Source organism: Rhododendron vialii, chromosome 2a (genome assembly GCF_030253575.1).
Source record: "Rhododendron vialii isolate Sample 1 chromosome 2a, ASM3025357v1".
Classification (NCBI taxonomy): Eukaryota; Viridiplantae; Streptophyta; class Magnoliopsida; order Ericales; family Ericaceae; genus Rhododendron; species Rhododendron vialii.
The window spans coordinates 3,239,585-3,263,303 of NC_080558.1; the positions used below are offsets into that span (position 1 = coordinate 3,239,585).

At 37.1% G+C, this 23,719-nt stretch overlaps 1 protein-coding gene across 2 annotated transcripts in view; it reads right to left on the reverse strand.

Moving 5' to 3' along the window:
• The window catches only part of LOC131316780 (putative calcium-transporting ATPase 13, plasma membrane-type), a 30,684-nt gene extending 8,216 nt beyond the window's left edge, over positions 1-22,468 (reverse strand). Inside the window, exons 1-3 of one of the 2 annotated variants that reach the window (XM_058346228.1) lie at positions 21,841-22,468; positions 16,469-16,802; positions 10,618-12,839 (exon numbers count right to left, since the gene is read on the reverse strand). In XM_058346228.1, the coding sequence (XP_058202211.1) occupies positions 10,650-12,839; positions 16,469-16,802; positions 21,841-22,379 (3,063 nt within the window). In that variant the 5' untranslated portion in view covers positions 22,380-22,468 and the 3' untranslated portion in view covers positions 10,618-10,649. The remainder of the gene's footprint in view (positions 1-10,617; positions 12,840-16,468; positions 16,803-21,840) is intronic. The other variant, XM_058346229.1, reaches the window with a different exon arrangement.
• Positions 22,469-23,719: the final 1,251 nt, after the last annotated feature.

A 23,719-nucleotide genomic window follows, 5' to 3' on the forward strand; every position in this document is an offset into this window, starting at 1 on the left:
GCCGCGCGCGGCCGTCGGTACGGTTTCGGTCCAAAATGGTCGGTGTATATAGCAGTACTCGTGTGAAATTGGTGATGAAATAGGCATGTATGTGTTGGTGTGTATATCTAGTAGGTACTTGTAAGATTTTACCATTCCCTCTGTATGATTTTGTATGATTATGTTCTGCCTACAAGGTGTTTGTGATAAGGTGCCAATGACATTTTTCTAGTAAAAGGACCACACAGTGCTAATGACATTTTTCAGTATGACGTTGCTCGATCGCGGCCTTGTTTGGTTTCGCCCCAAGTCCAAGTGATGTCGTCTCCTCCGGGTGGCCTTCCAATAGACATTTGGCCGTGTTTGTTTGGGTGAGTTTGAATATTTAATTGAGAAGAGAATGAGAGTAAAGAGTCTGATGCAGTAGATATTTTAAAAGTGAGTAGCTAAAGTAATAAAGTAGTTATTTGAGGTGTAAATTGGTCCAAAATGTAGAGAGTCTGATGCGGATGGTCAAGCACGATGACTTCATACACCAATTGTGATTTGTAACTTTGTATTTTTTCACACTTTTTCCTCAATAACGTACTGCATGGAAAATGAAGGTGGTTGATTGTTTTTTTAAACGTGACTTAACTTGGTATAAGGATCATGTAAATATCTCCATTCTTGTAAATTTAAAAAAAAAATTCGTTTTATGTGTTTTGTTCGTCTTTTATGAATTTTTGTTAGATTCAATTGATATTTTTCGGATTAATCATCTGTCTCAATGAGAGGAGTCTAAAAATTATAAAACAATGACCGAAAGTACAAAAACAAAGTTCAATAGTATCAAATAGCTGTTTTATTGGTCGAAAGTGCCGTCTTATTTGAATTTTTTCAACATCCGTCCATATTTCTATACTTTTTCGATGCGAACGATAAACCCCAAAAATTACGATGAAAAGCTAAACAAAAAGTTATGAAAAATAAAAAATACAGAAATAAGTTTCAGACTTATAAATTTACAAGAACACAGAAACAATTCGAACGTGGGTTTGGTAACATTGGTAGAACATACTGCAATTAAAAATTTAAAGACCTCAGCAACATAAAATGTCTCATACTTTTTTCTTGGTAAATAAATGTCTCCTACTTTAGTCAAAGATAAAAAGATAACTGGGGTCTTGAGATTTCTTTTCAGTAAATTTAGACTTCTTGTTGAATAAGAAATTTGCATGGAAAAGAGAAAACACATAAAGTAGGAAATAGGAATGTAGGAAAATAAAACAATGCCACAGTCAACTAGTTACTAGGTTGGTGAGTGAGCTCTTTGGTTAGATACAATTTTGTGCTTGTGAATATGGTCCCAAAGGGGTTGGCTGGTTCTCAAATTCAAAACCTAACATGTGCTATACATTTTTTTGGAGAAAGTCCATACAGAGCTTTTTATTGGCTTTAATCAATCAGGGCCCCTACTAGTCAACGGTGAGATTTGTCTCCTAAACTAGTCATGCTATGCATAAGCTAGCTCAGACACCTGAATTATCGTAGATTGTGGTTTTGATATGCCTTCACATAAATTCAATCAAGCTCGACGCATAATTGACTAAACTAGACACCCGTGGTCAAGAGAGTTTAACTTCTTTTTTTTTTTTGCCAATCTGTAGGAGATATCATTACATCATGTATGAAGACAAAGTATAAATCACGGGATACTACATCCATTGTATGAGAGTCCATGAGATAACCAAGTCAAGCTCGACGCATAATTGACTAACTAGACACCCGTGGTCAAGAGAGTTTAATTTTTTTTTTGTTTTTTGTTTTGCCAATCTGTAGGAGTGATCATTACATCATGTACGAGGACAAAGTATTAATCACGGGATACTACATCTATTGTATGAAAGTCTACGAGATAACCAAGTCCAACAACTGAATCAACAGGATAAATAAGCCCATCAAACACTACAAGCCCAGCTCAACTACAAGCCCCATTAAGGGGAGAAATAACCCAAACACCCACACACAGGTAGGAAAACTCAAACTCCTAATCTTTTAGTGAGATGCAAGAGTCATGATTAACTGAACTAGCCCAATTAGTTAAGAGAGTCTTGCTTAAATATGCCAGTTTAAATACATTTTGAAGCTCAACAAATTTGTCTGAGTCCTGCTCAAACCCAGATAACCGAACTCGTATCTGCATTCTATGAATCAACCAAACAGAAAAAGACAAGAAATGCACTACATTGGCGGTGTTACGTGTAGACACTATTACTCAGCTGATTTGGTTGCTTGAATACCACAGATATTGCGAGCGCTAGCAAAGAGCAGAGAGAACCCTCCCTGTGTTTGGAAGGTGTTGGGCAGAATACTACGACAGTTTGGCTCCCACCGGTAATGGTAAAGTCGCTAAACCTGTGCCTGCTTAGAAGGATTTGCTGTTAGATTATGTTTTAGTTTGGGAGAAACTGAAAACTATATTCAATTATGTTTTACTAGATTATGTTGGGCAGAATACTAGATTATGTTTTACTCAGCTGATTTGGTCGCTAAACCTGTGTCGCTAAACATTTGTTTCCTTCGAATCAATTATATTGTACCACGTCGACATGTTCCATTGATTGAGACCACTATTTTACAACGTGACGTGATGTAAAGAATTTGTTCTCAATTCTGAAATAGTAACCAGTTAAGTAAGAGAAAGCCAGAGACCCCAACAATCCACAAAGAGAGAGGAGAACAGAACACTAAAACAGAGAGAAAAAAGAACCTCCTATTCGATTTTCACCATCGAGTGTCGGTCTCGGTAGCTCTGCATGTTGCTTTGTCATCTCTGTTGCTTTGTCGTCTGAATAGACTCCAAAGTTGCGGGAAAGACTTCGTCGTTCCGGACCTAACTCCGACGGCGTCAAAGAGAAAGATGTTTGAGGGAGGGGTGGAACCTCGTCGCCGGAGTTGGTGGGGGATGCCGGATCCAACTCCGACGGCGTCGAAGAGAAATATGTTTAATTTTAATTCTACCAAATTCTTGAGATCCAATAGCAAAGACCGTAGATGGTGACCTCGCTAAAAACGGTTGGGTACGGAATACGCGTGGACGTGTCCTATGTCATCTCTTATCTTATCCAGAAGCAAAACGGCATTGGTAGTTCATTTAAGAATGCGGAATTTTAATTCTAATTCTACCAAATTCTTGAGATCCAATAGCAAAGACCGTAGTTCATTTTTATTTATTTAGGGAATTGATTTTGACATTATAGTTTTAGTCACTGACATTTCACTTTCTGACTTAGGCACTGTTCCGCTAACTTTTTAAATGTAATTTCAAACTCAAATATAATGAAAATGAAAAATAAGTTTTTAATTTTTTTTCGCACTGTTTCGTTTAAAAGATATCTCAATGAGATCTATCAAACAAGATCCATCAAATAAGATCCATATTGATAGAAAAATTATTTGCGTAAAAACATGATTTTTGAGCTTGAAATTACCTTATTTATCTAAAAGTCCATTTTTTCCGAAACCGGAACGGGGCTTTAATCATGTGAAAAAACAAAACAAAAAGTGAAGTGCCAAAATCACATCCCTCTTATTTAATCCCTAGGAAGAAGAAGTTTTATTACAGGGACGACAGGCCAAAAGCCATAATATCCTCTAAACTCTAGAGATGATATTCATTGGGGGTAGTCACCCCGTCAACATATCACTCTAACATCAGACATAGTATGCTTAGCCGCAGAATGGGCTACCTTTTTATAATCACGTTTTACATGAGAAAACGAACAAGAAGAGAATAAAGAAGCAAGTTGGAGACATTCGATTGGTTGAGAGCATAAACCGGTTGCAGTGCGTCCCCTTCTATAATGACCCGAGTGTATTTCCAATTCAAAGCTGTTTCCGAAGCGCATTGAAAACCCATGGCTTCAATAATTCGAGCAGAAAAAAGATCCTTTGAATGATTCCACAGTTGCCCCAAGCACATAATTACCATCTGTATCCCTTTGCAACAATCCCAATTCCACCCATGGTGTTACGCAAATCCAAAGCCCTGTCAACATTGATTTTAACAAGATCAGTGAAGGAGAATCCCCTCTTTTCTAATCTCTAGCACTAACAAATTCTTGCCAACCTGCTAAACCTTGCTCAAGTATGACCATAGTTCATTGTTATTGTAACTTTCCAAGTATTTTGTTGGGAAGATTACAATATCATCAGGATTTATCCGGCTAGGACCACTACCCACGAACACCACTGTGAATAGCCTTGGCGAACTGAACTTGCATTTGCCTCTCTCTCACACAAAGAACAAAACTCGGAACTTTGATGTATGAAATTCGAAATTGGTGTTAAATGTACAGAACAAAGAAATGGGATGCTCCAATATATACACAAAGGACGACCTTTGAGTTGCATAGGGGAATTAAATCCACGTAACCGCTGGAATGAATTCTGTGCCGGGAAAATTTCACGTAAGCACCTGACCTTTCACACAAATCACACATAAACACCTGACCTTTCTTAAATTTCATATAAACACCTGAGCTTTCTAAAAACTCATCAATTCAACACCTGACCTTTCCTAAATTTCATATAAACACCTGAGCTTTCTAAAAACTCATCAATTCAATACCTGCCGTCACCCCTTCATCTAAAACCAAACGGAAAAAAAGTTAAGTGCTCCAATTTTTTATTTGTTTGAACATGTGCGAAAATCTTATTTTTCTGATCATTTTATCCTAGAGAATCAAAATTAATTTTTAACTCTAAAGTTCTCGTTAGTCGGCCCTAAGAAAGTCGTAGAATCAAATATCTCTTAAAGCTAACAAACGAGAGCCTTAGAGTCAAAAATTAATTATTACCCTTTAGAAAAAAATGATCAGAGAAATAAGATCCTCACATTGGTTCAAACAAATTGAAAATTGGATCAATTAATTTTTCAACCATGTATAGATCGTTTATATATTAAAAAATATGGTTAAAAAATTAAGTGCTCTAATTTTCAATCCGTTTAAACCCGTACAAAGATCTTATTTCTCTAATCATTTTATCCTAAAGAATCATAATTAATTTTTGACTCTAAGGCTCTCGTTAGTTAGCTTTAAGAAATATTTGATTCTACGACTTTCTTAGGGCCGACTAACGAGAACTTTAGAGTCAAAAATTAATTTTGATTCTTTAGGATAAAATAATCATAAAAATAAGATCTTCGCACATGTTCAAACAAATAAAAAATTTGAGCACTTAACTTTTTTTCCGTTTGGTTTTAGACGAAGGGGTGATGGCAGGTATTGAATTGATGAGTTTTTAGAAAGCTCAGGTGTTTATATGAAATTTAGGAAATGTCAGGTGTTGAATTGATGAGTTTTTAGAAAGCTCAGGTATTTATATGAAATTTAGGAAAGGCCAGGTGTTGAATTGATGAGTTTTTAGAAAGCTCAGGTGTTTATATGAAATTTAAGAAAAGTCAGGTGTTTATGTGTGATTTGTGTGAAAGTTCAGGTGCCTACGTGAAATTTTCCCTTATGTGCCATAAATCTCACATCATGGGGGCATTAGCCATCAGTAACCGCGGGACTTTAAAAGTGCCTCGTCCAGATTCAATGAACCAAAGTGAATCTGTTCGGTTGCCTCGAAATTTTCCAAATTCATTCACAAATTTTCCAACACGGAATTATATTTTTTTTAATTGAGATTATCTTATATATCTCTTTGAGTGCTCTAACAAACAGAAATTGCTATTGTTGTAAAGAGTAAGGCAAGATGCAAGGACGGAACCAGGATTTTACCCTAGCAGTGGCGAAATATATACCAAAAATATAAAAGGGAAAATTTCAGTTTGACGCCTCATGGTTTGGGGCGGGTGCGGATACACCCCTCCCCCTTTGAATATCATCACATAACACCCTGTGGTTTATGGACTGATGTGCACATCTAACTCTGTTAACAGAACTTGTAAAATGATTATAATGCCCTTGTCTTCTTCCTCATCCCACCACTACCCCAGCTCTCTCTCTCTCTCTCTCTCTCTCTCTCTCTCTCTCTCCTCAACTCAGTCTGCTTCTCCGTTCCACACCACTGTCTCAATTTCTTGAATTCAACAGATCACTCTCTTCGGGATAAGTTTCTCCCAAGGAGTTGAAAGCCAGCGCGAAGCAGAAGCAAACGGCCCAGAGGCACCAACAGAGTCCTGGAAATTATCACCATCATCGCCATGGTCATACCCAGTCCCCGGTTCACCACAAGAACGATGGTGTAGCCGGAGCTAAACGATATGAAATGTACTCGGGCCACTGACCTCTTGATTTGAGATCACTGCGTAGATTCTTAGCGCTCACTGTAATTTACGAGAATATTTTTGTTACAGCTGAATTAATTAGGCATATAATGGCGTGTCATGGTATAGATTTGCAGTATTAATGAGTTCTCTAATTTTGGACTTGGCGTGTAATGATGGATTGCAAGATTAATTTGTTAATTTGGTGGATCTCGGCGACAGGTGGGGGAGATGTTTGGGCGTTTTGGTTACCCGTCGGTTGCTCTCCTGGGTGGAACCGATCTTCTGCCTAATGGCTTAGGATTTATCAAGCGGCTGTTGTGGTGTGGTTCTCTTTACCCGACCGCTGTTGCTGCTGGCTGTTGTGGTGTGGATGTTGGTCCATGGGGGTAAGGGTTTGGGTTTACACCAGTTTAGATGAAGAAGATGGAGGTGGGTAGGATGGCACTTGTGTAATTTTGGGGATAGGTTAGGGTGTTTTGTTTTAAAATTATTGTCATACTCACAATCACTCTCAAAATAGGCGAGTGAATCACACCTCCCGTTAAATTAGATGGGAACTCTAACTGTGCATATCAGTCCACAAACCACAGGGTGTTATGTGGTGATATTCAAAGGGGGAGGGGTGTATCCGCACCCGGCCCAAACCACGAGGGGTCAAACTGAAATTTGCCCAATATAAAAAGATGCATTACAATATTAAAAATCATCGACTATAGAAAAAATTAAAATAACATAATAAAAAATATAATAAATGATGTTTGTCTTTTGCACATGGAGTACAAAAAAAGAGCAACTTTAATTTAATCTATCTACTAAAGTGAGGCATCTTGAATTGTGCCCGACGCTCTTTCATGTCATTGAAAGCATCAATGATAGAATCGGCGTCAAAACTCCTAGCTATGTCCTTCTCAATGTATGTGATCAATAAACTTGCTAGAAAATCATCCTCCATTCTATTGCGCAATCTAGTCTTCACAAGTTTCATAGCTGAAAATGCACGTTCTGTCGTAGCTGTTGAAACAGGCAAAGTCAATATAAGACGAATCAATTTATCAACAAGAGGATAAATTGCAGACTTTCTTGTCTTATGTAGCACTTGACATAACTTTGAAATGGTTGTTAGATTTTGAAACTCCGGATGTTTGATCAACAAAAGCATTATATCCAGGGCGTCCAGATTCCTGAGCAAAAAGATAACACGGAAGGCAATAGGCACAATTTTTTGTTGGAGAATACTCCAACCACTCTAGATACAACTTATACCAAGAAGGTAGAAAGCGACGACCATTGCCATCTTTAGGATATTGGTCTTTCGGAAATTCTGGTTGATATGGTCCAAACGTTAGATAAGCTCGTCGGACCTCATCACGTTCGGAAGTTGGATAATCCCTCATTGGTCGTCTTAAACCCGGATCCCTTATTAAAGAAGACGAATCAAATTCTTTCACTTCAACTCTAGGAGTTTTGAGAGGACGAGTTTGAGGTTCAATTGTTGAAGTTCCAATTGCACTTTGTAAAAGTTCTGCAGTTGTATTGTGTTCAACACTTTGTTCTGCAGTTGTATTGTGTTCAACACTTTGTTCAACACTTCTTCTCTTAAAGAACGAGTCAATTGTTTTTTTGACCATGATTACCTACCACATTAGTTTACACAAATCAATAAATTGTTATACTTTTTTCAGTACAAATACCATCTATTGCTCAAGACAAACTCAAGGTATTTAAAACATTCAATAATTTCTCTAACTTCAATTGAATATTAAAAAATTGAAAAAGACTAACCTTTTTCCAATCCCAATGAAGCTTGTGAAATCCACACAAAACGCCAAACCATAAATGGTTTTTTAATGTTTCAGAAATCGGAAGTCCACCACTGCACTAAACAAGAAACCCACACGGTGCCGGCAACGGAAATTTGGAACCGAGAATCGTAAATAGAAAATGAAGCACAACTGCCGTTTGCCGAGTACTCCTATTTAGGTTATAGCACTACTGCGAAGTACTCCCTATTAATTTAGGATAACTTGTTTAATATTTTAGGTTGAGTTGTGGAGTTTTTTTTCCTTAATTACACCTCATCTTTTATATTATTTCACTTTGGCCCGTTGAATTTAGTTTTGGGATATTTTTTTGGGTCTCCTTGCTTGAAAAAAAAGAGAAGGATTTAGGACTAGTATATAACAAAAAATAAGGAAAAAAATCTAGTGGTGGCGAGACTATATAAGTTGGGCATAATTTTTTTTTTTTACATATAATAATTGCATTTTCTAAAATTCTTGTCGTGGCGGTCGCCGCTACTAGACCCCCCCTGATCCCATCCTTGGCAAGATGCTATGACAAATATTCCAATAAATATTACATAGCTCATACTGAAACCAAGTCATTTGTAAATATGTTGTACGATTTTTTTATTTCTCCAGTTCCATAACAAAGAGATGTATTTTTCTATATAAAATAAGGAGAAAGCTATGGCACACATGGTATACCGTATGTCTAAATTATGACGATTTGTGATTTTTATTATGTCAATTTTTGATTTTCTAATGTATATTTATGATACTAGTTACGACTTGTACTTTAAGAATAACCTATTGAATAGGTCATTAATATGTTACCCATAATTAAAAAATATTGCTATTATGTAACCACAATCATTCGTACCAGAATCAAATATTTGCGTACAAGATCACAAATTAAATAATTATGTGTTCGAATAGATATGAACATAATCAATAAATTACAACAATAACAAAATATCAATTGTTTTCATAATTTTAAATTTATTAGTTTAGAAAGTAAAAAATATATTCCTAAAACCCAATTTCTAGTCCACCCAAATTGATATTGGACCACATGTGAAAGTCCATTAAAGATAGAAGAGAGAGAAACTCAATATGAGAGTGAGGGATGACCGGTTAAATAGGTTGTCTTTTTTTTTAATTAAAAAATTAAACGGTTAAGATTAGATTATTTCAAATCCAAAGGAATATATAGAGGATGCGTACCGTACATACTTGAGGCAAATTCTAAGTCCGCCACTGGCTCCACATTATGTGGAACTCAGTACTAAGTTTATGTACCCCACCCACTTCACTTGAAATCTGACTCAACAGGGGCATACCCCCGCAGCCATACAATAAAAAAACATAGCTAAAACCAATCAGTTATTGAAACAAAAAAAACAAAAAAAAAAACAAGCAAACAAGTAGAAGGAACAGAGCCACCTAGCTCCAAAACCAAACAACTAGTTGCAGGGAAAAAAACAATGGGAGTCGTCATACCTCCTCTTCATATGCATCCATGAAGTTATGTAACCGGCAATGATCTCCGTTGAACTAAGGGGTTGCTTTTGAAAGATTCTTCTAATTCTTTCACACCAAAGTTTATATGTAACTGAAGTGAGAGAGAGAATATGAACATTGAGCAGCATGCCTGAAGCTCAGAGTTTTCCTGTGTTGGGTAGCACAGTCCACTTCACCAAGCAAGTTGAGGGCAGCCCTATTAATTGCATTCTTTTGTAGAAAAAAAAAAAAACTCCCAAAACTAGTAGAATAAGGGCAGCTGAAGAACAAATGGACATGATCCTCCTAGGCAAGCCCACATAGCACACAAACTCCACCAGTACTGGTATGGTTTAAAAAAAACCCATTATGTATCAGTATCGTATAGGCCGTTGCGTAATAAATTTTTGGACTTCCGATACCATTATTTACTTTTGTAACAGCAGTTATGGTCCAATATCGGCCAATATATGACCATATTACCAATACCATTACGTTTTCTGATACTGCGGTTTGAAACCCTGGTGATTCAGTGGTAATGCCGATACTGTCCAATCTACTTTGAAGATCCACATTTCAACCCAAATGTGTTACTACTTCACTGTTTTATTTCCTTGTCTTGTAGAATGGATGATCTACCTCTAGGCCAATGCCATCTTCCATTCAAAATCCAGCAAATCTTCCATCTTCCTTTCAGGGCCAGACCAAAAAAAGGCGCTTAGTACAGCTTCAATTTTGCCCCCACTCTTATTTCGATGAGCGTAGTTCTGTACTTCCCCGATATAGAGTATCTTACATATCTCTTTGATGCTCTAATAAACATCACAATACGAATGTTGAAACTTATTATTGGCTAGATGGCATACCTAAATTCTATTGACTGGATGATCCGGTTGGCTAAATTCCTTCGTCAAATAACTGGATGCTTTTGATAGGTCCCAATGTTGTCTTATTGAGCTCTTGCGGTTTTAGTTTCTATCCAAGTCAGAAACAGAGATTGCTATTGTTGTAAAGAGCAAGGAAAGATGCTATCATAAATATTCCAATAAATATTATTACATATTGCTAGTAGTGAAACCAAGTCATTTCTACCGACACCTACGACATAATCAAACACCTATTTGACTTATTCACACAGCTTTTGAATTCCCCAATTTGAGATAGCTGAGAAATGGCTTCTCTGGAACAGGAATCCATTTGACCGTCCATCCAATAGGCCAAGAAACTGAAGCAAACCCAACGCAAACTCCCCACTGCAACCAATTCAACCTCTCCGTATCCGCGAACTTCTTCAAGAACTCCACCATAACCACCTGAAGCACAATCGTCACCCCAACAATCACCAAAAACAACTTGCTCTTGTGAATTCCTTCAAACACATTCTTCTTCTCGAGCTTTCTCGCGTTGAATTCGTTGAACACTTGACACAGCACGAAGACATTAAAGATCATTGTGTCATTGACTATCGAACTCACATTGAAAATCGCTTCGCCTTTGAATTGTAACGTAAGCAAGACCACGATTTGATAAGCTGCCTGAGCGAGCAAGTTCCTCCACATAACGTTGGTTATGAGAGGCTTTGTTCGACCCACTGGTGGTTTCTCCATTAGCTCCTTTGTGGGTTTTTCAGTGGCTAAAGCCAATGCTCCCAATGTGTCCATAATCAAGTTAACCCATAACAATTGAACCGCGGAAAGTGGGACCTCTCCGGCTGAAACCGCGGCGACAAAGTTTATGACAAGGGCAGCGACATTCACAGTGAGCTGGAACTGAATGAACTTCTGAATGTTGGTATAAACACATCTCCCCCACCTTAAAACAGTGGCCACGGACCCGAAATTGTCGTCTAAAATGACAATGTCGGAGCTCTCTTTCGCCACTTCGGTCCCCTGTACCCCCATCGAAAGGCCTATATCGGCTTCTTTCAGTGCTGGCGCGTCATTGGTTCCATCCCCAGTGACCGCCACCACATGCCCTTTTTGTCTCAAGCATTGCACCATTAGGAGTTTGTCGAATGGAGAAGATCTCGCCATCACGCAGATTGTGTCAACCTTCTCCATTCGTTCCTCTGGTGTGTAGTTCCTGAATTCCACCCCTTCTACCACTGCTCCACTTTCCATGTCCTGGTTAGGCTTGAGTATCCCACATTCAGTTGCTATCGCTCTAGCCGTGAAAATATTGTCACCTGTGATCATTTTCACGTTCACTCCTGCATGTTGACACTCTTCTACAGCTTTTTTCGCACCCGGGCGACACGGATCCTTCAAACCAACTAGCCCCAAAAGGGTTAAACAGTTTTCTTCTATATGGATTTTTCCCTCTTCATTTTTTTGTTCTGGAACTTGCTTGTGTGCGAAAGCGATGCACCGTAGGCTACTAGCAGCCATACCTTGGATTATTTGATCAAATTTCTTCCTTTCAAAATTGTCCAAAACCTTGATGTTTCCAGAGACATCATAGTAATTCGAGCACATTGCCAGTACCATCTCTGCTGCCCCTTTCCAGTGCACATTCGTTGTGTTTTCACCCTTCTTCCTCATCAAAACTCCACTTCTTTTCTTCGTCGAGTTGAATGCTTCAACATGTACAATCTCACAACTCTGCTTAAGTCCTTCCATATCCAAGTTCAATTCCAAAACAGCCCAAGAAAGAATTGCCTTTTCCGTAGGGCTACCCGAGAACTCAAACTCAGACCCTAAAATGGACTTGTAAACCGAACCAGTCGTGTTCAAACCAACACCTTGGTGGAGTAATTCAACCACACTGGCTGCAACAGAAGAGGTCCCTCTTTCCCCAATACATTCCTTGCCTAGCCAAAACTTTGTCACCTTCATCTGGTTTAGTGTGAGAGTTCCAGTTTTGTCCGTGCAAATAGTGGTAGCTGAACCCATTGTTTCGCAAGCAGAGAGCTTGCGAACCATGGCGTTGTCACTCATCATCCGCTTCATCGAATAAGCCAGGGTGAGAGTCACAGCCAGAGGCAACCCTTCCGGAATCGCGACAACCACAATAGTCACCGCAGCAGCTATGATTGATACGACGGAGTTTATGATGTCGTCGACTTTGGTCTTGCTGCCGCTGTACTCTGTGTTCCCATTTTCATCTTGTGTGTTTCCGGTGAAGTACCGGATGAGTAAGACCACGAGGACCAGGAAAGCGACGAGTAAACCGACTTTTCCGATAGACGAGGAGAGTGTGTTGAGCCTGGATTGAAGAGGGGTTTGTTCGTTGGAGTCGTTGCTGATTGTGCTCATCATTTCTCCCCATGTTGTGTTCATTCCGACTGAGGTGACTAACATCCGACCAAACCCATCAGCTACCTGTTGGAAATTCAGAGACTTATTAAGTTGTTGAACTGTACATAAAGTATCTTAGACTAATCATGGAGAATCCGAGCACTCTCTCTCCTACTCAGCCGATCACTCTCTCTCCTCTTTCTCGGCCTCTAATTCTTGACAATCCAAAACACGTTAACCAAAAATTTCTCGTGTATCTTGATAACCATCTTTTCTCACACAAGACCAGTACACATACACACACTTCCCACTACAAACCAGTGTCTTATTGGGATATATATAACAGATTACATGATCTATGAACAGGAAACTAGCAATACTTTGAGGCAAAATGTAGTGAAATCAGAGATATGAAAGTAGTTGCGAGCTGGCCGATTAGAGTCATGATAAATCGCTATAAGAAACTTCTGCTCACACTCCCTTCAGGGTGGTTATGATAATCGAAACAAACACAGAGATAATACCTATATATGTCCTGTAATTTTAGTCCACTAATTCATTCTGGATGTACCATAGCACATATCCAAGTCAAAAAAAAATTTGATAAATTTGTTTTTGTCCTTTATCTTTAAGTGGTGCAACAGCTCTGCATTGTAGTTGGAAGTTTGAAACACAGTTATTTTGTTTGGTAAAAGTCAATTTAAAGTAAGGACGTGTCCAACACAGTCATTTTAGTTAGTAAAGTAAAAAACTATACTCATATCCAACTTATTTTCCTTAGTAATCGAAACAAACAATCGAATCAATAGGTTAATCGATCAAAGAGTAGATATGTAATGGTCTTTGTGCTTTTGCTTTGTAATCCACGAGGAAGACTTTGCATATATTGGAAACGATGCATCACAATCTCATCTGTAATGCTGTCAACTCGTGAGGAGAAGAGAATGCTTGAGAATTTATATCGTATCTGGAATTTGAATCTCGTTGGGGCAGTTTAAAAAGTTTTTATGAGGTTAAAATAGCAAAATTTGGTTCTGAAATGTAAAATGTCCTGAAAAAAGGATTGTACCACAATGGATCCGCCCATGCTTGTCATGTAATTTTTTATAGAAAATTAGAGGCCGGTCCTCCTTTTTAGATTCGGTTTGATTCCAACCCTAAGTATTTTCTACCGAAACTAGATGGCTCGGTTATTTACCTTAGGAGTTTTATGCCCCCCATTCCACTCCACAGCAAATGTAAAACTGAAACCCCTCATCTCTCTCTCTCTCTAAACCATTGTCACCAACACCTCTCTCTCGCTCTCCCTCCACCGATGGAGCAGCACCGACCATGGCCACCGTCTCCTCTCCGAATAGAATTCGCGTTCTTGCTGCCATTGGATAAGTCAACGATTTCAGCAGAGTTGCCGCTATCTCCTCTTCGATGAGAATTCGCGTTCTTCAATGGGCGAATCGAGAAGGTAATCTGAAAACATATCCAGCTGCTGCTCTGCAACGACCATATCTCTGCGACTTTCCTCATTGTGCTCTTCATCCTCCAGAATACGCACCCAATTGAACCGCTTGCTTGCACGCCGCCATTCCTTGAAACGGAATATGAAATCTTTGAAGCAAATGAAGAGGTATCAATGACTGGATTGATTGCTACGAAAAGAGGTATCTTCGAATTGGTTCCTAATGATCAATCAGATAGAAAAGGGGGTGGTGATGATGGGCAGTGGAGTGCTCAAGATGATGGGCTCCGGCCGATCAACGGCGGTGGTGATCGATTGACGCATCGGTGGTGATCAATGTCATACGTTTATATTTCTCCGTATGGCCGGAGTTGCAAAATTTGCAGATTTAACAAAAATTGGACATGGAGCCTTCAATGTTGAGTTTTTATTCACCAGTCAGAAATGAATACAAATTGAGATCCCCTTTGTGCTCTGTTCTTAAGTAAGAGTAAAGACGCACAAAGCTTAACAATCTAATTCATACATTTTTTGTTTTTTTTTTCAATTTTTGTTCGTGTGTATTGTCCATGAGAACTGTGTATTTTCTGTAAGAACTGTGTATTTTTCTATGAGAACTATGAGAATTATCTATGAAAACTGTGTATTTTTTATGAAAACTGTGGATTTTTCTATGAGAACTGTGTATTTTTATGAGAACTGTATATTTTCAATGAAAATTGTGGATTTTTCTTTAAAAATTGTGTATTTTCAATGAGAAATCAATTTATTTACTATGTGAACTATTACTTTTTTACTTTGATTATTTTTTTAAGACATGGCGGTGAAAACATTTATAACTATTTTTGTTTTTGTTCAATTTTTGTTCGTGTGTGTATTTTCTTTGAGAACTGTGTATTTTTCTATGAGAACTGTGTGTTATTTATGAGAGCTGTCTATAAGAATTTGTATTTTTCTATGAGAATTGTGTATTGTCTATAAGAACTGTCTATTAGAACCGTGTATTTTCTATGAAAACTGTTATTATCCATAATGATTGTCTATGAGAACTGTGTATTTCTCTATGAGGTGAGGTTATTTGAACGGTGTATTTTTTCGATTCACATAGCCATTTCACATGAAAATTGTGTTTTTTTTATTAGAACTGTTATTGTTCATGATGATTGTCTATGAGAACTGTGTATTTTCTATAAGAACTCCCTATAAGAACTGTGTATTTTATATAAGAACTGTATATTTTTTATGAGAAATGTCTATGAGAATTGTATTTTTCTATGAAAACTGTACTTTTTTTTATAAAAACTATTATTGTCCATGATGATTGTCTATGAGAACTGTGTATTTTAGTGTGTGATGTGACTATTTGAACGGTGTATTTTTTAGTTCACATAACCATTTCACATGAGAACTGTGTTTTTTTCAATGAGAACTGTTATTGTCCATGATGATAGTCTATGAAAACTGTTTATGAGAATTGTGTATTTTCTGTGAGAATTGTGTATTTTCTGTGAGAACTCTCTATGAGAACTGTGTATTTTATACAACAATTGTATATTTTCTATGAGAACTGTCTATGAGAAATATATCTTTTCTATGAAAACTGTGTATTTTTCTATGAGAACTATGTATTTTCTATGAGAATTATATATTTTAGTGTGTGGTGAGGCTATAAGAACTGTGTTTTTTCTATGAAAACTGTGTTTTTTTCTATGAAAACCGTTATTGTCCATGATGATTGTCTATGAGAACTGTATATTTTTCTATGAAAACTATGTATTTTCTATGAGAACTATGTATTTTAGTGCGTGGTAAGACTATTTAAACTGCGTATTTTCCACTTCACATAGCTATTTCACATAGTTCTCATAAAACTGACTATGAGAATTCGCAGTCCAATTCACAGAGTCAAGGGTATTTTTGTCCGAAATAATATGGGTAATAAATTAATTTTAAAAATATAAATTTTAGTAAAAATGGACACGTAGACAAAAAGTTAAGAAGAATGGGCAAAATAGTAAAAATGCATGAAAAGTCAAAAGAAATGACTAAAATAAAGAAGAAATATTTTTGTCAGGATTATTTGAAATCCGAACCTAGAAAACGGGGTCGGCCTAAAAATTCCCCATTTTTTACCAAGAAGTTTTGTTTTTTTGGCTAATTTTGTAATTATCAGGTTTAAGCTTTTATATAGTTAACTAATTATGATGGATTGACGGAAATAATATGGAAGGCTTCAATCTTAACCAATTTGGAGTACCTTGGTGCCTGAGAACAAGAATGGATTCTGTGTAAGATCAACTTCGACGTGGTTGCTTTCCCCTGTCATGCTAGATTCATCTACTAGCAACGAGTGCCCGTCGATGAACAACCCATCGGCTGGAACTTGATCACCAATCTTCAAATAAACAACATCTCCCACGACGATCTCGAAAATGGAAATTTGTTGCCGCTTTCCGTTTCTCACGACGTCGACTTGGATGTTGTTGCTTACTTTGGATAACTTGACGAACTGTCTGTTTTGCCTGAAATTGCTTAGGGCTGAGACTGCTATGACCAGAAAGACTGCAACAAATATGCTTCCTCCGTCATACCTGTTAGAATTTAGAGTAGATGTTTATGTATTAGCGCAAAAATGAAAACTTTCTTTAAGAAAAAAAAGTGAAAGATAGCGTGCGGTGGGATCGATGAGATAGACATGAAAAATTTATGTTTTAAAGATGTACTCTGTCTCCTTTTTGAACGAGTTAAAATTGTGAAACATAGCTTGGTAAAGCAACTCGTCGATCAAACATGTATCCACGTAGCACGATGAGTAGCAGACATAGAGCCATTATACAACAATTGCCAAAATATAGTGAATAGTACTCAAAAAATAATCATCTATAAGTAATGGGCTTTTTGACTTTTTTGATCCCCAAAGTATTTCCGTCGTGCCATTTTAGTTTCCAATATTCCAATTGCTAACATTGCATCCCCAAAGTATCAATTTTGTCTTTAAATGGTCCTTGCGGCTCACGCCGTTCCTTCCCTCCGTCAAAACCAAGGGCAAGCTTGGTACTTCACCCCCTCTCTCCCTCAAAATGGTGTCATTTGGTTGGAATTTGGAAAGTTGATTTTTTTCTTCCATGGTTCCCTTAAGATTCTCATTGAAAGCCTTAAAGTCAAAAAAATAATTATGGCTCTTTAGGATAAAATGATTAAAAAATTACGATCTTCGCACCGGTTCAAACGGGTTGAAAATTAAAACACTTAATTTTTTAGGCTATTTATATATTAAAAAATATGATAAAAAAATTAAGTTTTCAAATTTTCAATCTGTTTGAATATGTGCGAAGATCTTAATTTTTTGATCATTTTATCCTAAAGAGTCATAATTATTTTTTTGACTTTAAGTATAATACCCGCCCCGGATATTTTGGTATTTCAATTACTTTTAATTGAACTATATATTTTGGGAGTTAAAAACCGTAAACAGTAAAACTTGCAAGGGTCTTGTGGGTGATTTGTGATTAGAACATAAGTTAACAATAGGTCTTGCTTGCACACGATAATCTTTTTATAGGTTTACAAATATCTCTTGTACGTGTAGAGAGAGAGAGAGAGAGAGAGATGAGAAGAGGAGAAGAGAAAGAAGAAGAGAAAAAGGAGGAGGGTCTGTTCTTCACGAAATTATTCAAAGTACCTAGAAAACTTGTTAATTTCTGGTATTTTTACTAAGGGTTCATTAGTGTGTTTATTGTATTGTGTTAAATTTTCAGAATTTTCTGAGAAATTTGAAAAAAGATAAAAATCGTAAATCAAGTTGTGATCGGATTCCTGTTTTTGAATAGGCAGCTTACAGAGCTGCGTTTTTCATCTCTTTTTTAGTTAAGCAATCGTCCTGGTTATGGGTTCTCATGAGTCTGAAAGATTGATAAATTGGTGATGTTTTGGAGTTTGAATTACTAAAACGTATTAAGTATTCGATTTTTAATGAATTTTCAAACACAAACTGTTTTGCTGGAAACTGTGTTGCTCTGCTCAGAATTTCTGAGTTTGGGGTGATTTTGACTAGGTTTCCTTACTTTGTAAAATCTGGGAAAAATCAGGGATGAACTTTGATGAGTGATATTGGTGTGTACCAAATTTGGGGTTTATTAGATGCATATTCTAAGTTTGGCGGAATTTACAATTTGGTGTGATCCTGTTGGATTTTGTATTTGCGGCACCGACACGTCTTGGGGAAAACAATCATATCTTTTAGCTCGGGTATCAAGTTTGTGCACCGATTTTTTATTTGGAAACTAGACTCGAATACCTTTCGGAATATGTAGGTTTGTGGCTTGTTTTATACTAGATTAAATCAGTTTTTGGTTTGAAGTTGGTGGACGAGCAAAATATGTAATTTTGGGCAGTTGTGTGTGTAACTTCGTACGAGCATAACTTTGTCGTCCGGACGCTATGTTGGGCAAACTTTATATCAAAATTTATGTACCAGAAGTTTACTTTCTAACGGTGGTGGTCTCATGAACTAGTTCTAAACCTATTAAATGTTATGATCATTCTAAGACAGATTGGTTGTGGAATATATTATCTTTTTGGAGAATTGGGTGGTGTTTGAGTTTCACACTTATTGTGGGACACTTCTAGGTATTGACTTGGACATATTTGTATCCATTAAACATTTTTTAGCTTCTTGTTAGCTTTATAACATTGTGCTAAGTATTCGTTGAACTCGTAACTAATATGAGTTAACTTGGCGTTAGGTAAAGAGCCGGTCATTCGAGAAGTGCCGAAACCTTATTTGGCATACTTCGGTCGACACAAAGGTGAGTGTGTTTGATATGGTTATGTTCAATAAGGTATTACATGGTGGTGGTTGTGTGTCATGCTATTTGGAATTTAGCTAGTTTGTTGGATGTTGATTATACCGCCAAAGGTTTGTGTGTAAGGCACATCATGTCGTAAGGCATGCCGCCTAATTAACAGTAGTTGGGAGCATGGTGTGTGGGACACCATTCCTGGGGTATATGGGATTATGGCAGACGTGTCACCGCATATGTTGTAATTATATGTGTGTTGTCTTTTTGAGTACATTAAGCTGAGTTTGTGTGAACTACATTCAAGTGAGATGTTTCTTTGGGTATTGTAGTATTTTATTGAATGTATTCTATATCTCACACACTCTGATTTTCCTTTTTGAATTGCCAGGTCACAGGTGGTCGTAGAGTTGGTCCACTATCGGTCGGCATTTTGGGGACACTTGAATTAGTATCGAGTGTTGGTGTTTTTGGTCGAGTTAGTTGTAATGGGTCAAACTCTGATTTTTGTTAAACTCATTTTGTGACTAACGTTGTCAAGTACTTTATGACTTTAAGTTTTTAATTATGTGGGAAACTCCGTTAATGTTTAATTGCTTGTGTTGGGATAAGAGACAGCAACTTATGTACTATGTAAGTTTGTAAAGTTGTTGACACATTGTTTATATTAATGTTAAGTCTTCCGTTGAGGTTTTACTCCGTTTCGTGTATGGTTTGTCGTTTATTTATTGATCTTTGGTGTGGAATCCCACGTGGTCGTGTCGGTGCAGGCCCACTTCGGATGTCGTTCCGGGGCGGAGCGTGACATTAAGGCTTTCAATGAGAACCCTAAGAAAACCATGGAAGAAAAAAATCAATCTTTCCAAATTCCAACCAAACGACACCGTTTTGAGGGAAAGAGGGGGTGAAATACCAAGCTTGACCTTGGTTTTGGCGGAGGGAAGGAACAGCGTGAGCTGCAAGGACCATTTAAAGACAAAATTAATATTTTGGGAATGCAATGTTAGCAAATGGAATATTAGAGACCAAAATGGCATGACGGAATTATTTTGGGGACCAAAAAGTCAAAAAGCCATAATTAATGTATAGTAATGTGCATAAATGAGAAAGATGTCGTGTGTGCAAATTGTAGAATTGTCCTTTATTTGAATTGACACAAACAAATGTTAGAACTAATTTTCACATTCATCTATTTGCAACCATGCAATCCTTTTTCTTTTTCTTTTTTGTCTTGAAGAGGGTACGTAAAAGTCGGTCAGAAAGTTAAATAAAAGCTCTCAAAAAAGTGTTATAATAGTCTTACCAACACTTTTCCCGAGAACCAGGGACATGCCATGTACACTGTAGAAGACTTGAGAGTCACGTTTAACTAATCGTCTATGAAGTTGTCTTGTCTGATACTACCTTAAGCTATGGGCAACGGCTACGGGACACATCTAGCATCCGATATACATTCATAATATTTATTATTGACAGATGTAACATTTATCACTGTTAAGTGTAACATTGGCGAAACATTTTACTAAATAGGCTTTACGATGCATACCGTATGCACTCTTAACCATTGAGAGAGAGGCATAACATTTACGACTTAGAAGCATAACATTTGTCTAAAATAGGCATAACATATTTAGTTACATAGCATGTGTATAGGAGCTTTTCCCTAAACAATGAAACTGGGACACTAGAGCCTAATGGTTGTTTGGTAAAGAGGAAGTTAACGCCATTGTTAACAAAAAGTCTACGAATTTAATTCCAGACACTACTATGTATGGAGTCGTTACGTTCCAAGTGAAGGCACGTTTTAAAATGGAGAATAAATTCTATCAACCATCGGTATAAAATTTCACTTTTCCTCCAAACCAAGCGCATCGTGGTGCGATGCAATTGGTTTGGACAAAAAGTGAGTGTTTACACCGACGGTTCTTTCTACAGTTGGTGTCAAACCCACTATCCCTCCTAATCCATCGTGTTGCGCTACGTCATCAACCTCATAAATGTGGCGCAATGCGATTGGTTTGGATGAAAAGTGGGCTTTTACACCCATCGTTGAAAGGATTTAATCTATTTAAGATGATGTTCTAACATTGCTCTCTAGTGAATGGAGTGGGAAGGAGTTTGAGTACATAGTATAGATGTTCATAACGTAAGCCCAAAAACAAAAACTGAAATTATTAGACTCTGTTTGGTAAGTTGTCAATTTTTTATTTTTCGTTTATGAAAAACAAGAAATGAATTTTTGTTTGTCTATTTAAAAATAAAAACAAAAAATATGTTTGGTGACCCTACTAGTTTTTGTTTATTTATTTTTTGAGCTGCCAAAAGTGTTTTCAAAATAAATGAAAACGCAATTTTTGTATTTCTAGAATTTCCGTAAACTAGCAGAATTGATTATGTATTTTATAAGAAAAAAAGTAACACAAACATGTTTATGGTGCATATTTAAAAAAAATATATCGGAAACACAAATAAAAAACTGAAAATAAAACTTTTTGAAACAAAGCCTTAGCAAGAGTACTAATTCCTTTATCTAACGAAATAAACCAAAAGCCAGAAAACTTGGCCCCGTTTCCAAAAGAAAAATAAGTACTTATTTTTAAAAAAGGCAATTTCAAACTCAAAAATCATGTGCTTACGCAAATAATTTTTCTATCAATATTTTGTTTTATTGATCTCATTGAGATCTTTTATACGATGTAAAAAAAATTGAAAAATTATTTTTTGTTTATATTATTTTTGAGTTTAAAAATGTGAAATAAATACTTATTTTCTAAGAAGGTATATATTCTGAAACGAGGCCTAAGAATCTTAAACGTCAAGCAATACATACCATCCATCTTTTAGGCCATGTTCCTTGATGCCAAATCCAAGTGAAAGTGCAGCACATACTAAAAGTATCAAAATGGTGGGATCTCTCAGAGCCTCCCACACGAAATACAACAAACTGTTTGCGGGCGGCCTTCGGTAAGTGTTCGATCCAAACGCTTCGAGTCGTCGCGAAACATCCTCGGCGGCCCCGCTAATCCCGCTCTCCAAATTTGTTTCGAGACCACAAGCCAGCCCCTCGACCCCGTCATACTTCCCAAGCTGGTCCAGGTTTTTCTGCTTCACGATCCCTACAATGACCGACTGATCGACTTTCGAAAAGCAAGAGTTTGGTTCGAAAACATCGATAACGACTCTGTTTGATGAGACAGGGGATTTCTTTCTGGGGTTTTTCAAGGGTGCGGTGGAGAAGGCCCTCGAGCAGTAGATGACAACGAATGCCATGTGCCATCTCTTTTGGTTGCGTTTAGTGAGTTTGGTGGTGGGAAGAACAAGCATGGATCTCTCCAAGTTATCCAAGCTAGCTTGGAATAGTGAAAACATGTTTGTTTTCAAAAACACCAAAAATGTGATTTTTGAAGTTAATTTGTGTGGAAACGGAAGAGAGAAAAGGGGGCAAAAAGGGAACTGTCGGTGATCTGCAATTGTTGTAAAGGGTCTAAAGGGTTTAAGGATAGTATTTATAGATGTTTGGTCGCCTGATCAAAAAGTAAAAAAGATGTTTGGTCCCATAAAAGACGCCGCCAATCTATGGGTACGTACAAACCGGATACTGTACGCGTGGATATGGTGTGGAAGTCTTGGCAACAAGAAGTATCAATAATTATATAACACCCTTGCACAAACAAACAAAAAATGATACTCACATAATAATCCAAACACAATAACTTACACAACCTTTCACATGCATGTGAACTCCACACACACTATAATATATGGGCCCCACATCTATGTGAGAAGTTGTGTAAGTTGTTGTGTTTGAATTGTTGTGTAAGTAGCATCTTTGCACATACTCACATCTTTTGTTGAGTCCCACACACACTGGAGGTGTAGTGTGTGTGGACCCCAGTGTGAGGGTGTGTTCCAGAATGCCCAATAAGTACTTATTTTTTAATAAGAAGGCAATTTCAAGTTCAAAAATAATTCGTTTACACAAATAATTTTTTTAGCAATATAAATCTAGTTTGATAGATTTCATTGAGATCTTTTGAACGGTGCAAAAAAAATCAAAAAATTATTTTTCATTTGCATTATTTTTTAGTTTAAAAATATAAAATAAGCTGTTTATTTTTTAAAAAGATTTCTAGAATGGGACCTAAGTTTGTGTAAATATTTGTTATTGTAGAATGATTGCAAAAAGTATTATAGACTTTGTTTGTTTGATTATGAGTTTTGAGGTTGTTTGGCCAAATGACACATTCCGTCGAACTCCCTAGCGGCTACACCACAACAATAGAGAATTTGTTCTGAGACAGGGGGTATTTTGACAAACTTTTTAAAGGTAGAAACGACTTACCTTGTTTGGTTCAACTCTCATCTCATCTCATTTTTTTCTCTACACGTTTCTCAATATATTTTTCTCTCTATTCCTCTCCACTCATTATATCAAAAATAACTTTCAAAAATTTGAACCAAATAAGGTATTGCCAGCCAAAAAAGGAAAAGGGGAAGGGGAGAGGAAATGTGGAAAGAAGAGTGAGAACATAAAAAAGCTGCGTCATCTTTAATCGATTCTGTTCCCTAGATGTCAGGCAATTTAAAGGAAACTTTCGTCTTTGCTTCATTCTTTGCTTGTCTTTCGGTCGAAGGTACGACCCTCAAGTCAAAAAAATTAACTGACTACGCGTGAGTGGAAAATGCTTAGAAGGTCACCTTGGCCATCA